This window comes from Epinephelus fuscoguttatus, linkage group LG14 (genome assembly GCF_011397635.1).
Source record: "Epinephelus fuscoguttatus linkage group LG14, E.fuscoguttatus.final_Chr_v1".
NCBI lineage: Eukaryota > Metazoa > Chordata > Actinopteri > Perciformes > Serranidae > Epinephelus > Epinephelus fuscoguttatus.
The window spans coordinates 34,455,902-34,470,186 of NC_064765.1; the positions used below are offsets into that span (position 1 = coordinate 34,455,902).

At 39.6% G+C, this 14,285-nt stretch overlaps 1 protein-coding gene across 1 annotated transcript in view; it reads right to left on the reverse strand.

The window, feature by feature from the left end:
- The window catches only part of syt14a (synaptotagmin XIVa), an 81,884-nt gene that overhangs the window by 33,336 nt on the left and 34,263 nt on the right, over nt 1–14,285 (reverse strand). Inside the window, exon 3 of the mRNA XM_049596273.1 lies at nt 7,176–7,328. Coding sequence (XP_049452230.1) covers nt 7,176–7,328 — 153 coding nt within the window. The remainder of the gene's footprint in view (nt 1–7,175; nt 7,329–14,285) is intronic.

Here is a 14,285-nt window from a genome sequence, read left to right on the forward strand (position 1 = left end):
AAGCTCAGTTTTAGTAAGTTTTCCAACTTTTGCCAAGAGGGAACTTTAGATATTGGTCCCTAGATTATGTTCACCGGGTTTCATGCAGATCGGTCAAACTTCCTAGGAAGAGATCGATTTGAAGTGTTTTTCAAAAAATTCAAAATGGTGGAAAATCTATATAACCGGAAGTTATGGGTTCTTGAGGCAAATGTGTTCCTCATGAGGAGAGGCATCTCTTTGCAAACCTTCATGTGTCTACGACATACGGGGCATGAGATATGCCCATTCAAAGTTTGCAATTTCAATCTGTTGCTATAGCGCCCCCCTTTGGCCAATTGATGTAATATTGCTTCATTTGCATCCTCCCATGACCCTCTACCACTGTGCCAAATTTCACATGACCAAGTCAGTGAGGAGAAAAACATGGAACAGACACACAGACACAGACAGAGTTTTCGTCATTATAGTAAGATTGTGGTAAAAAAAAAAAAAAAAAAAAAAATGGACAGCTGTAAATCATTCAGTCACGGCTTTGTTAAGGTGCTGAAGTTAAAGAGACATCTGCTCACTCACCCTGCAAAGGTCTTCTTTGTTTTTTATTCTTAATTTCTCATGCATCAAATATTCTACATTACTCTCCCAGTGTCCTGTATGTGTTGAATTTAGTGCTGACATTAAGATGCCATCATTCATTTTCTTTGATGGTTCTGGGTGTCATCACACACGGTGACAACATTAAGTTTAATATATTGAATTTCATGCAGGTCATGTAAACAGCGTAATCCATTTGGATGTTGTAAATTAGGCCTTTTTCCAAATGTAGCATTTTCTGATTAAGATGTGGGATACGCCTGTATTGTTTGGGTTGTGGAGCTGTTGTTCTTTAGACATGTAAACAGTACATTTGGTATGAGTGGTTTTTCTGTCGCGTGGCCTCTTGCCTGTATACAGTCAACTGTGTGTGTTGTACACGAGCCAACTAGTGAGCTGTTTGCAGGTCTGTAGAGATGTAGAGATATCTGCACAAAAGAACAGCCCCGATTTCAGGTCTGTATTAAAAACACACCTTCTTTTTAACAATATGAAAGGCATGGATATCAGCATATTGTTGTATATGCACAAGTATCGCAACGCTGACCTTTTCAAAAAGGTTGTTGAAGGAACGAAAGAGGGAGGCCGAACAAGTCCACCACCATTGGAAAACTCTTAAAGTAGAATGAATGCCTTGCGATTGTACACCTCTGTGAGCCAGTCAAATTGCAGTTACAGTTTATGACCATGTCTGTGAAAACATGAACGCTTCACACACATCTCCAACCCAGCAGCACAGAAGATCTGTACAATCAGCACAGTTTCAAGGTGGGCACCCAAGATTAGAGTCACCAATTCAGTACCTAACTAAGTATCTCCCCTTCCGTTCCTGAAATGTGATGATGAGTAATGGCCAGAAAAGTGTTTCTGCAGAACATTATGATGTCACAGTGAAGTTGACCTTTGACCTTTTGGATAAACGCAGTCATTATATGTCATAATTTTATTGTATTGGGCATTCCTGTGAAATTGTGTCACAATTAGTTAATGAGTTAAGGCCAAAATCCAGTTTTGTTAGGTCATGGTGACCTTGACCTTTGACCTTTGACCACAAAATTCTGATCAGTACATTCTTGAGTCCAAAGGTGCATCTCAAGTTTCTTAATTGTCATTTCCTCTCTCTTTGATCCCTGCTTGAACCGGAAATTGTTCTGGTGCACCAAATTGAAGAAAGCAGGTCATTCATGTGCAGGTGTTTGTAGGGCAGAGAGAAAATATCCTAGTGATGCTCTGGCAGTGAAAACTTTGTGACTAACACGAGCACAGTGCACATGTGTGCGGACATACACTCCACCAAATGTCTCTACAGCTGTTAAAGCCAATTAGGCTGATCCAGCTATGATAAGCTGTCGCTGTCATCAGAATCAGATGTTGCTTCATGTGACACTTTAGAGAGAATGGTATCTAATTCCTCTAAAAACATATTTCCTCAATTCCTCTCTCCTTCCATGCTTCCCTTGTGTCTCTCCAAGTATCCCTGGTGGGAGGGACAAAGATCCAAGGAAAAGACCTCAAAGCCTTCTTGAGGCCATGTTACCTTGAACTGTGACCACCAAATTCTGATTAGTGATTGATTACAAGTGGACGTTTGTGCCAAATTCAAAGAGATTCCCTTTAGGCATTTTTGCTCATGAGAATGGGACAGACAGACGGACCGACAATCAACCAGAAAACACAATGTCTCCAGCCAACAGCTGCCGCTGGTGCAAAAGCAGCTAGAGGAGTTCCACCTCTCCATATTTTGACGGAATAAACAGCATGTTAGGGCACTTTAATCAGAGTGTGCACAACTGTATGTAAACAGGAATATTGGTGCAATATTCATTTTCAATTAGCCAAGTAAATGGTTTAGTAGGAATATTGTCCTTTTTGGAATAAGGGCAAAAAATAGAATATTTTGAGCATGTAAACATAGTCAGTGTCACTCATTCTGAAAGGTACCTGAGGATTTCTCAGCAGTGACAACATCGCAACGGCTGATATAGTTTTTACTTTGTGAGACTGTGTGTGTTTCTCTGTCTGTCTGTGGAAAGATTTTGTCAACATGACAACATCATGATATCTACTCCACCCATCTCCTATATAAATGTAGGTGGAATGCCTTTGATATCTTGTAACTTAATATAGTGGAGGAGATGACAACTACAGTTGTGTTACAGATTCTCAAAAGTTTTAAAAAGCTTTTTTTCAGACACAAAAATTGTTTTTATGCAAAGGAAATATATTTATAGGAATAAGTATTATTTTAATTTATCATTTATGAACTGTGAAATAAAAGTTTGATGGATAAGCATGATGCAGTGCAACAGAAAAATACCTTTTTGAACCTTAAATATTCAGAGTCTCTGTATTAACTTTTGAGGCTGTAGTCATATAAAGTGGACTGCTACTGAGAGGGATTTCTAATGGCTGACCCAGCTGAAGAAATTTAAGAATATTATTGGCATGCATGCCAATAAGACGACATCCTTGTTTTTACATCGACCAGCCACTGAAATGCTGGTTGTAGCTTCAGATTTGTTCCAGCAGGGAGCAGCAGAGCTTTAAAATGGCTCCAGTCAGAGCTGTGTTGTAACATCTCTCCTGCAGGCTGAAAAATCTCCCCAAACTAACTGTATTTGTAAAGTTCCTTTGGTTTCAGAGCATAAAGAATAAAAGACTTTGCATCCATCAAAAAAATACCATTTTGATTATATTATATCATTATATCGTGATAATCTAACACAAACTATCAAAAATAAACATTATTGTTCTGTTTTTGTTGAAACAGTCACTGTGCAGAGATAAACAGGCACAGACACCATGAACACCTCATCACTTTCTACTGCTGCCTTTGTTTTTAACTGAATGTTTACCAGGTGGTTTCTCAGGGTGGAGACAACTCCCTGTGCGGGCTCCCTGGGGCCCCCAACCTTTTAAACTTCTGAAGCCCTGTGGATGCATGACAAGTAAACAGGCCTACATCTGTCGGCAACAGTAATCCCCTCATGGGTTGAGAAAGGCCATTGTCAGTATAAAATGTCCCCATGCAGAGGTCATGGCTCCTGCTGCAGTCGGCGGCATGGGTCCATCATTTTATGGAGTGGTCGGACACAGGGGAGTAATTTACAGAGGGGACCCAGGGGACATGTCCCTTGCACTTTTTTTCAGAAGTGGTTACAGTGTCTATTATGTCCAGTTTGAATAGTATAAGAAAAGATACACATCATGGAATCTTGACTTCCATAGAGTTAAAAGGAAAAAAAAAGTTTTATTTGTGTGTACTTTGTTACATATTAAGATGGAGAATGCATTTTACTCACTTTACACATTTTGCTTTTTGGCACCATCTTTACTGTTTTTGTGCAAACTTTCTTAATCCATGTGACGCCCTGAGCTGTGCCAACATATCATCATATATTTCTTTTAAGTAAAGCTAACTACGCTGGGCTTATTTCCATGACAGCTTTGTATTCAAAAGCCTCTAGACTTTAGTTTCACAATGAATACATGTTTTTTGATATCCATATTGCTTGGTGTAGGGCAGACATCCAATCACCTTTGGTGAAAATTTGGATCAATTCCAAACAATACAGGGAAAATTATAAGAAATTAAGTCGGTCCCCGCACCATCACCAAGTGTTTTTAGTCTGTACATTTTTGCCTATGGGATAAGTCAATATATTGATCAGTCTTACTACTTTTTGCAGTATTTTTCTGTATAAAATATGTTTGTTACAACCAAGGGACATACAGTATCAGATAATGTTCTACCTCAGGTTGGAGTATCTGAAAAACCAAAGCCCTTTTGAGGATTTGTGCCTGTACTAGCTGTGCCTCAGACTGAAAGCTTTAGATTTATTTGGTATATTATACACAAAAACTTTTTTATGCATTTCCGTGCATCTACTTCTGGTTAATTGTGGACCTAGTATGTTATGTCAGTCCTTACCTCAGCTGTCAAATGAGTGGAGAACATAACAGACATAATCTAAATTATATATGTCCAAGAGGTTAGGTTATTTCCCTTGAAATTGCTAGTGGCCTAAATTCACAATTGAGGTTTATAGCCCAAATGTCAACTGCCATGGACACGTAGTTTCTGTATCACCGGTAGAAACCAGTCCAAACTTCACTAGAAGTCAGAGGTGGGACTAAGTCATTCCTTTGCAAGTCACAACTAAGTCTTTGCTCTCAAGTCCCAAGTCAAGACAGGCAATTTTTTTTTCACATTATTAATCTGTTGTTAGAATGGCATTACACTGAGTGAAGAGCACATTATGACTTGTTAAGGACTCAGGGTCAAGTCCCAAGTCCTTAACAAGTCATAATGCGCTCTTCACCCAATGTAATGCCATTCTAACAACAGATTAATAATGTGAAAAAAATAACAAAAATCTTGAATGCTTCTAAAAATGCATATTAATTTGTTAAAACAAGTTATTGGAAGTGTCTCTGGCAACAAAATCATCTTTGATGTCATTTTTTTTCCATTTGGTGACTAACATAATGTTAGTTCTTCATGATTCTCTCCTGCAACTTGATTGGATGCTGTTGGATTAGTTCAAACAAAGTGGATCATCTGGGGAATGAAGTGTCGACTTGTTAGGAATGAACAGTGTTATTGTTTATTATCTGAAGTGAACTGACTGATGACACACTTTTCAAATAATACACTTTTGTGCTTAGGGGAAGGTATCAAGTATTTTCAAATCAAAAGGCTCAGGTCCAAGTGAAGTCACAAGTCACTGACGTTAAAGTCCAAGTCAAGTTTCAAGTCGTTTTTGATTTTGTCTATTCTGAAGTCATCAAATCTGTGACTTGAGTGTGATTTGAGTCCAAGTCATGTGAATCAAATCCACACCTCTGCCAGAAGTATAAAAATGCCATTTGCCAGGTAAAGAACATTCAAGATTTATGTGACATGTTGGCTGAAAATGAGTTAAACATATCAAATGGAAGCTCTCGATGAGCTCTTTCTACTGCCAAAAGGCTTCTAAGACATTCTGGAATCATTAACCAAAAACCAATTCATCACCAATTTAACACTGACCACAATGAACTATAATATTTTTTTTCAATAAATGTCAAAATATTAAGAATATTGTCATTTTTAATAATAAAGATAAAAAGTCAAACAAAGTTGAGGGACAATATGGTCCATTTTTGTTTTGGCTGTCCTGCCAGTGGCGTAAATATCGACGGTGCAACTGGTGCAGCTGCACGGGGCCCAGACGCCGTCAGGGGCCCATGAAGGAAAAAAAAAAAAAAAGCAGCTGTCTAGAATTGCCTGGGTACACTGACGCACTTTACCAGGACGCACGGCGCCTCGCGGATCACTACAGCAGGGATTTATCCTCAAGTTTCCCTGACCAACTCCTTGCATTCAGAGCCTGCTTTAAGTCTGAAATAGCAAAAGAGCCAACTGTGAAGGATCTGGCTAAGATGCTCATTGTGGAAAACAGCACCATGGCAGCATCATTTACTGATGTTTGCACTGCATTACTGTTATATCTCACCATAACTGTCACTGTCGCAACTGCAGAGCACTCATTCTCCAAGCCTAAGTTGATAAAGACTTATTTAAGGAGCAGCATGGGACAAGAAAGACGGCCAAATTCACAAAGAATGAACTGCGGCCGCTGATAGCACCTTGAACTGCACTTCACTTGCACCCGCAGTTTGCTCCTTCTTAACGTCCTATTCACAAAGGATACTGCGCTAATGATATACCAGCGCAAACACGCCCACAAAGTTTGGCAGCTGAGTGCAGTTTGCCCCTGGGTTGAGGCTGTGGATTTGACCAAGTTTGACCACTTTATCACTATTCCCTCTCACTTGGAGCTGTTTTTTTCGTTATCTTTTGAATTTAATATGAATTATGGAACCGTTTTTGTTCACGTTTGTTTCCCCCATTTCGTAAAATAAATTATTGAAAGTTGCTTTTGAAGTGCGTGACAGAAGTGCGTTTTGAGAACGACCGCAGACTGTCACCTGTTCAATGCATCAATATCTTCACATGCCATTAAAGTAATAATGATTATAATAATAATGTCAAAATATTATTTACAGACTGATTTAACAGACGATCACTGCTGCCACGATCACTGGAAAGTCTGGGCGAGAGGCTTCCACAGAGGAGCGCCCAGTTTGCACCAGTTTTCTAAAGACGTTACTCAAACTGTGTGTGACTATTAGCCTCAGTAACCTCATATGTTGGAAAAATGTGCACCTACTGTCTGTAACCCTTGTCTGGGTTGATTCCTAGTTTTCGCCACCCTTAAAATAAATGTTCTCTTTAGAAAATGAAAAGCATTCTTTATTGGATTTGATCTATTACATACAATCCTATAGTTCACGGTAGTTTGGGCCCAGGTCAGGACAGGCTGTTAGATAAGTGTTGACGTGGAGCTTCGGCCGCTGTCCGTGGTGCTGAAAGGCTGGTTTGCAGGATGAGTGTGTGACCAGTCACCTGTAATGTTAGCCTACATGGTGACAATAGCAGTACTCTCGAGTGGCTGTGCGTGTGTGTGTCCAAGCGTGTGTGTGTGTGTGTGTGTGTGTGTGTGTGTGTGTGTGTGTGTATGCGCGTGCGTGCAGTGCACATGAGCGTGCGATCTCACCTTGGAGATCGGTTTTTTTCCTGAAGTCATCAAGGCACTGAAGGTTCCCTGGGTTCTCTAGTGCCAACTTGTTGTTGAGGTACCAGAACAGGAGGGTCATGAGGATGATGAAGAGTCCGATGGCAGTCAGAAACCCCAGCACCTCTGGAGAGACTGAGACATGGAAAGTCGAGTTAAAGTTGCTGCTGTTAAATATCGGTACGCTATAGTCAAAGAAACATGACACACTGGCTTATAATTTAGTTAACAAATTAGACCATGGAAAAGTGCATTCCCTAAATAATTCACTATTATTTTAATTTGTAGGAGAAAAGTTGTGCAAAGTAAGCTAATATGAAAATGACAGTTGGCAGTAAAACTTCTGGTACTGGCACTGCAGACTGTAGTAACCAAAATGGCTTCTTTTGGCATAACAGTAATGTAATCAAGAGTTTATTAAATCAGTGTGGTTGGTTTGTGTTCAAAGGCAGCATGATGCACTTTTACAATATAATGAATGCTTTTCATGCAAAACTCAAATTCATGTTAAAAGAACATTTCACCCCCAAACTTACCTGTAGTGCTGTTTTTCAGTCTAGATTGCTTTGGTGAGAGTTGCAGTGTTGGAGATATCGGCCGTAGAGATGTCTGCCTTCTCTTCAGCACAATGGAAGTGGAAGACACTCCGCTCATGGTACAAAAAAGGCCAATTAAAAAACTTAACAGCAATGTCTCTTCCCAGAAATCATGACCCAGTTACTCAAGATAATTCACAGACCTTGTTGTGAGCAGTTTCATGTCAGAATTATTTTCTTTCTACTGAACTACACCCGCTAACATCACTGTGCAGAGGGAAGCGTGCATCTACTCACGGACGAGAGGCTGGTGACATCGAGAGATACAAACATTAATGACATCTCCCTCAGCTAAACTATGATGTTAGCTACAGTTATGTGAGCTAGCAGAAGATGCGTGCTTCCATCTGCAAGGTGATACGATTGGCAGGTGTAGTTCGGCAGAAAGAAAAAAGTTCCTACATGAAACTGCTCACAACAGGGTCTTAGGATTTTCTTATGTAACCAGGTCATGCTTTCTGTAAAGAGGTATTACTGCTGAGTTTTATATATATGTATGTTTTTGGCGCTTTGAGCACCACAAGTCGAGTGCCATCTAGTTCTATAATAATGGAGAGAAGGCAGACATCTGTACGGTTGATATTTCCAACACTGCAACTCACACCAAATCAATCTAGATTGCTGAAAAGCACTACAGGTAAGAGGAAAAATATGTATTTTTCATTTGGTGTTGAACTGTCCCTTTAAATAAAGTCATGTCATCCATTTTCTACAAACATTAGATCAACATGGAGAGAGACAGAGGCAGGTAGATTGAAAGGGGCCAGGGGAGGCAGCAACACAGAGAGAGACAGAGAGAGGTTGTGTCACTGTAGAGACACAACTGGTTTGTTGCCATAGCAACAGGTTCAGGTGGAGCGTCACTCCAGACACACAGGCAAGTCATAACTCATTAAACACCGACTGCCACACATCAGCGGATACAGTTTGGTCTGGATACAAACATCATCAGATATGCAGACAGGAAGTGCAAAAGCAGAATTAACTTTGTTGATAACTCAGTCTGAGGGAGTTTATGACAGATGACAGCCAGCTGTATAACCCTCCTCCTTATATTTGATCTTCCAACACCTTCATGGAGGTGCTGGTGTATGTCATCATCAAGTGTGGTCACAGGGGAGACATCCTGTCTCTGTTCTGTCTCTGTTCTTTTCTCTGGTAGTAGATGAACCCTGTGACATCCAAATGAGCTTAACATCTTTGTCCTCAACCACTGCCGACTATTAAATGTCACCATTTCAAATATAAAATACTAACCCACCATAATTGTAAGTAGACATTTTTCACTTCATAGACCTCTGCAAAAGTTCAGAAGCAATCAGCTTTTAATTCCAGTGATTGGCTGTCACCTCCTGCAGGGAGTTCAGGAAATTAATTTGACATTTTACACTAGAAAAATAATGCACTGCAATCAGGGACACAGAGGATGAGCGGGTCACTAGGAAAAAACTGCTCAATAGAGCCACTTCGAGGGAAATTCCTACTCTTTTATATTATAATGACAACTGGCTGAGGCAAATAATGATAAGAAGAAACACTGAGAACAACATGTTACAGAGGGGTGCAGGGAGTGTAGCATCAGTGTGAACAGCTGTCATGTAAGAGCCACCGCAGATTGGATCTTGCCTGATGGTTTCAGTAGAATTTGGCAGATCATTTTAATAGCTTAATAGATAAGGTCCTGTCCATAATACAAGGAGGGAAGTGAGCCCATGCCAAGACATTACCACAGACTATGAGGCAATAACCAGTCTGTGCAGTGGCAGTAAACGCAGCCTAATTAAAGCCATTTCTGTTGAGTGTGACTCATAGCAAAGACTTGTTCAAGGTGACTGCGTCTGTATGTATGCACCAGTCAAATTGCACTAAAAGTTTACATCCATGTCTGTGAAAACATGGATGCCTTGTACACATCTTACCCCAGCATCACAAGGATCTATACAATCAGCACAGTTTCAAGGTGGACAGCCAAGATTAGTGTCACCAGTTCATTACCTGACCAAATGTCTCCCCTTTTATTCCTGAGATATGACACTGAATAATAGCCAGAGTGACCAAGTGTTTTTGCAGCACATCATGATGTCACAGTGAAGTTGACCTTTGACCTTTTGGATATAAAATGTCATCACGTAACTATTTTTTTTTCCTATTAGACATTTCTATGAAATTTTGTCATAAGTAGTGTATGAATTATTCAGTTTTGGCCAAAAACACATTTTGTGAGGTCACAATGACCTTGACCTTTGACCTTCAACCACCAAATTCTAATCAGTTCATTGCTGAGGCCACGTGGAAATTTGTGTCAAATTTGAAGAAATTCCCCCTAGAGGTCTTGAGATATCATGTTCACAAGAATAAGACGGCGGGCAGTGACCTTGAACTTTGTCCTATGACCACCAAATTCTAGTTGGTTCACCACTGAGTACAAGTAAAAGTTTGTGCAAAATTTGAAGAAATGTCCTAAAGGTGTTCTTGAGATATCGCGTTCACAAGAATGGCAAGGACGTACGGATGTACAAAATTACCACATTGTGTGTGGTCATGTGGTCAGTAAGGACAACTGGCATCCAGACAGAGGTGCACACAGTGTGTGGTGCCATATGGGTGAAATGGCAAATGTAGTTTCTTCTTCATTAGTATTGCAGGTGTTTGTATTCCTGGTGTCACATTAAATGTATGAACACTGCACTCTATCAAACACTGGGCTTGTGATAGAAAAAGCAAGTTTGTGCAGCAGTCTGTATTCTCTTCAGGGTAATGGCAAGAGGGATTTGGACAGTGGAATGCAATGGACACAATGAATGTGTGCTGTGGCTTGCGTTGTCTGTCCCAGTTTTTCCTCTAGATAATACATTTTGTGGGCTGCTGTGGCCCCATTGAAACCAGTGACCACAGATGGAAATGCATGGAAATTTGGATACATTTTTAAGTACCGTGTTCGTGCTATTAGCTATATTGATAGAGCAACTAAGTGTCTGCTGAAACACTGCCTCACTCTGATAGAAAGATTTTCCCCCACTTGCACAAACCACACTAAAGTAGACCTATCATAAAATCAGTATGTCATAGAGTAGGTTCATATAATGTATAACACTTACTGAGAAATGTTGTGACAGGTGGTAAGATATTTTTTTATTTGTAATTTTATTTTATGTACTTTGAAAAATTTTTTACAATTTGTCTCTTGTTTCGAATTACCACGTTATATCATTCAGTCAAAACTACGTATGTTTAAACTAGGTATGTCAACGATTGATAGCATAATCAATGTGCTGTGTGCTAAATATAGGCTCTCATGTCTATTTTACAAGTCTTGGTGGTGCTTGTTGGAGTTGGCGTTGGATGGTGGTAGCATGTGGCTGCGAGTCACTCATCAAGATGTGGAAATTGACTTACCAGTCTGTAAACTCTCCTTCTGCAGACTTTCAGCTAGCTAGCTGCTAGATTGCCAGGTCGAGGTTTTCAAATGTAAACATCAGTAAACATCGAGGAAGGATGGAGAAGAATAAGCACTAGCATCCTGCTAACCATAGTACAGGCGCTGGACATAAACTGGACGACCTCCATGCCACATCACTTTCCAATGGGATAACAATAATTGTAATACCCTTTGATTTACCAAAACTTGGCTAAATCCTGGAGAGTGCTATTCAACCAGGAGGCTCCTCTTTCTGTTTGTTTCTGATCCGACAGAGCAGAGGACTCTGGGAGATATGGGGATGAATTGTGTGCTAGGACTGGTATGATAGTGGGAGTGTGAGGTGCTGTCCTGTTCCTGCTGTGGATCATGGCTGTACACCATTCAGAGGCAGCAGCAGAGCGGTGTCGTGTTGGGGTCAGGATGTGTGAACAGTTAAATGATTCCACAACCAGAAACCCTGGATTACCGGAACCATCTGGAAACATGGACCATTATGGAGCAGCAGCCATCAATGTAAGAGGATGCAAAAAAAGGACTAAATTACAGTGTACCAGTCAAAGGAGCTGATGGGATCACATTTCACTGGAGTTGTACGTTGTGTAATTGAATGTGACAGTTAAATGATTGACTGACTGACGTAGCTGATATGTTGTGACAACGCTGTGGTTAACATGTGGTTATGTTTAGGCACAAAACCACTTAGGGAATGTCGCAAAAAGATTTTGTTTTAGCTTAAAATACTGGTTTGGTCATCAAGAATACGGCTGGAAATGTCCTGAACTCTTGTTAAAAAAATACCTCATATAAATTTAATATGAAGTAGTATATCACTTTAGAGATGTTGACATGATATGTATGAAATGTGCAAATGTAACATATTTTGGTTTAAAGAAACATACAATGCCAACATTTTCTTCTGTCCACTGAGCAGGCGCCGAACTCCAAGAACACTGGATCCTACAACTCCCATAGCGCAGCCAATGGCATCATTTAGTCTGATGCTCCCTGCCTGATAAATATGTCCACATCTTTCAAACACAATGCCTGCAGTGGGTGATGCATGGTTTCTTTTATACGTGTTTAGTCTCCAAGCACAAGCTGAGATAACTGTTATTATGTCATCTGGGTTATTTTCTCAGTCTCTAAAAAGCCCCCTTCAGAATCATAAAATACATTATACAACTGATTTAATACTAATGTGTAGTAGTTTTCATGATGTGTGAACTTGAGAGTCATGGGTGGAGTGACACAATATAACCACCAACTCTTTGTAATCTACATAAATCAAGTGTTAACATTAAAATAGTAATATGCCTATATATGTGGTTCCAGATCCTAGACATTAGCGGCAATCAAGAGTGCAAATGTCTTCAAAATTAACTTTACAACAGACTACTGAAGGGTCATGTAAGTGAGAAGGGAGAAGTGAGAAAAGAGATACTAAGAACAAAGGATTTTTTGTGCCATTATAAAGAATACACTGTTCACTCCCCAAATTACCGCTGAGCTCATTTATGATGATGAATTAAGCTCAGCACAACACGGAAATCACTATATAGAGTCCATTTTGTTCAATTAGACCAAATGACTGTCCTGGTACAGATGGAAGATAATGAGCTCATTTGGCAAGTGTACTTAGATGTCATCTTATTTTCCAATTAAAGATGGTGATGATATTTTCTGTTATTTGTAATGCTCATATAATGTCTGCAACAACTAACTGGGCTCAGCCAACAGTGTCACTGCCAACTTCACTGTCTTCATTTCTGCATTTGTTTCGCTATGCGACTGAAATACAACTGTTACATATTACTGTAGGAGCCAGACTGAGTCTTTCACACCTAAAGAACTGAAAGAATGCTGCTGTGCTCTTATTTCCAGCTCCTGTTTGACTTTTTAAGCTGTGTTTCAGCATGAAAAAAAAGATTGTTTGAGTAATTGTCTGTTAAATGTGCCTGGGCTGTAATGAGCCTGGATTATTGTGAGGAGCCGACAATGTTTGGTCACATGGTGAGGTGGGAACAGGAGGCGATATCCCACGGGAATGCCTGTCTGCTCGCACTGTACCAGCTTCTCACTGCTGACTGAATTATTCACAGCACAGATGGAGAGGGATCCTGCTCTGTATAATTCCCCAACTGGCCCAAACAGGGAAAACATTATTCAATCACAGAAATCTACAGACAGTTTCTCTCTTTACTTTTGGCTTTCTGACTTAAGACTACAATATTTTTTGTTTTGTTTTACTCTTTTAACAGAATGTGTATTCTGGCTTCAGTCCCCACTTTTACTCCCCTCACCAAATTTAAACATTGGACACGATGCTGAAACTGTAATTAAAGCGCTGTAAAAAAGTGTTGGTTTCTTGTTTCCCTTTTTTAATTTTATGAAACAGAAACTCACTGCTCTTTATCTCAAATGCAAGTAATTACTATAGAGTGTTTCGATTCTCAGCTCCAGAGGACGATTAGGGCCACATACGAGAACTTTATTTGAGTTCTGAAAGTCAAAACTTTGAGAAAGAAGATTTTTAAACTCAGAATTCTGCCTTAAATCTCAGAACTCAAATAAATTTTCATGTGGCGCTAATCGTCTTCCATACTTACCTTAGGTCAAGTTGCTTTTTATTCAATATTCAAATCTGCAGCCACTAGCAGGAACTAATCATCCTGATAATAAGTAAAATAAAACTCAATATTCACAATAATTAATACATAATCTTGTTTTAAAAAAAAAAATCCATGTAAGGTTTTTGACTATAAATTAACAATGGAAACAAATGGCAGATGTTATTGCACAGCCTGTGTTCAGTCTTAGCTGATAGACTTATTTAACGAAATGTATTCCATTAAAATACAGACAATAGCCCTTAGATAATGTGTGGGGGACTGAATGATGACTCACAGGAAGATTAAATAATAACAGACTTTGTTATACAAGAAGCTCACAGACCAATAATGTTGGAAAGCAACCTTGTAGTTGTTACAGGATGTACCACACACTTCTGTAGAAGTCTCCAAAGTTTTTTGGAGTGGATTTGGAAGTAAGAACCAAACATGAGACAAGATGTATCAA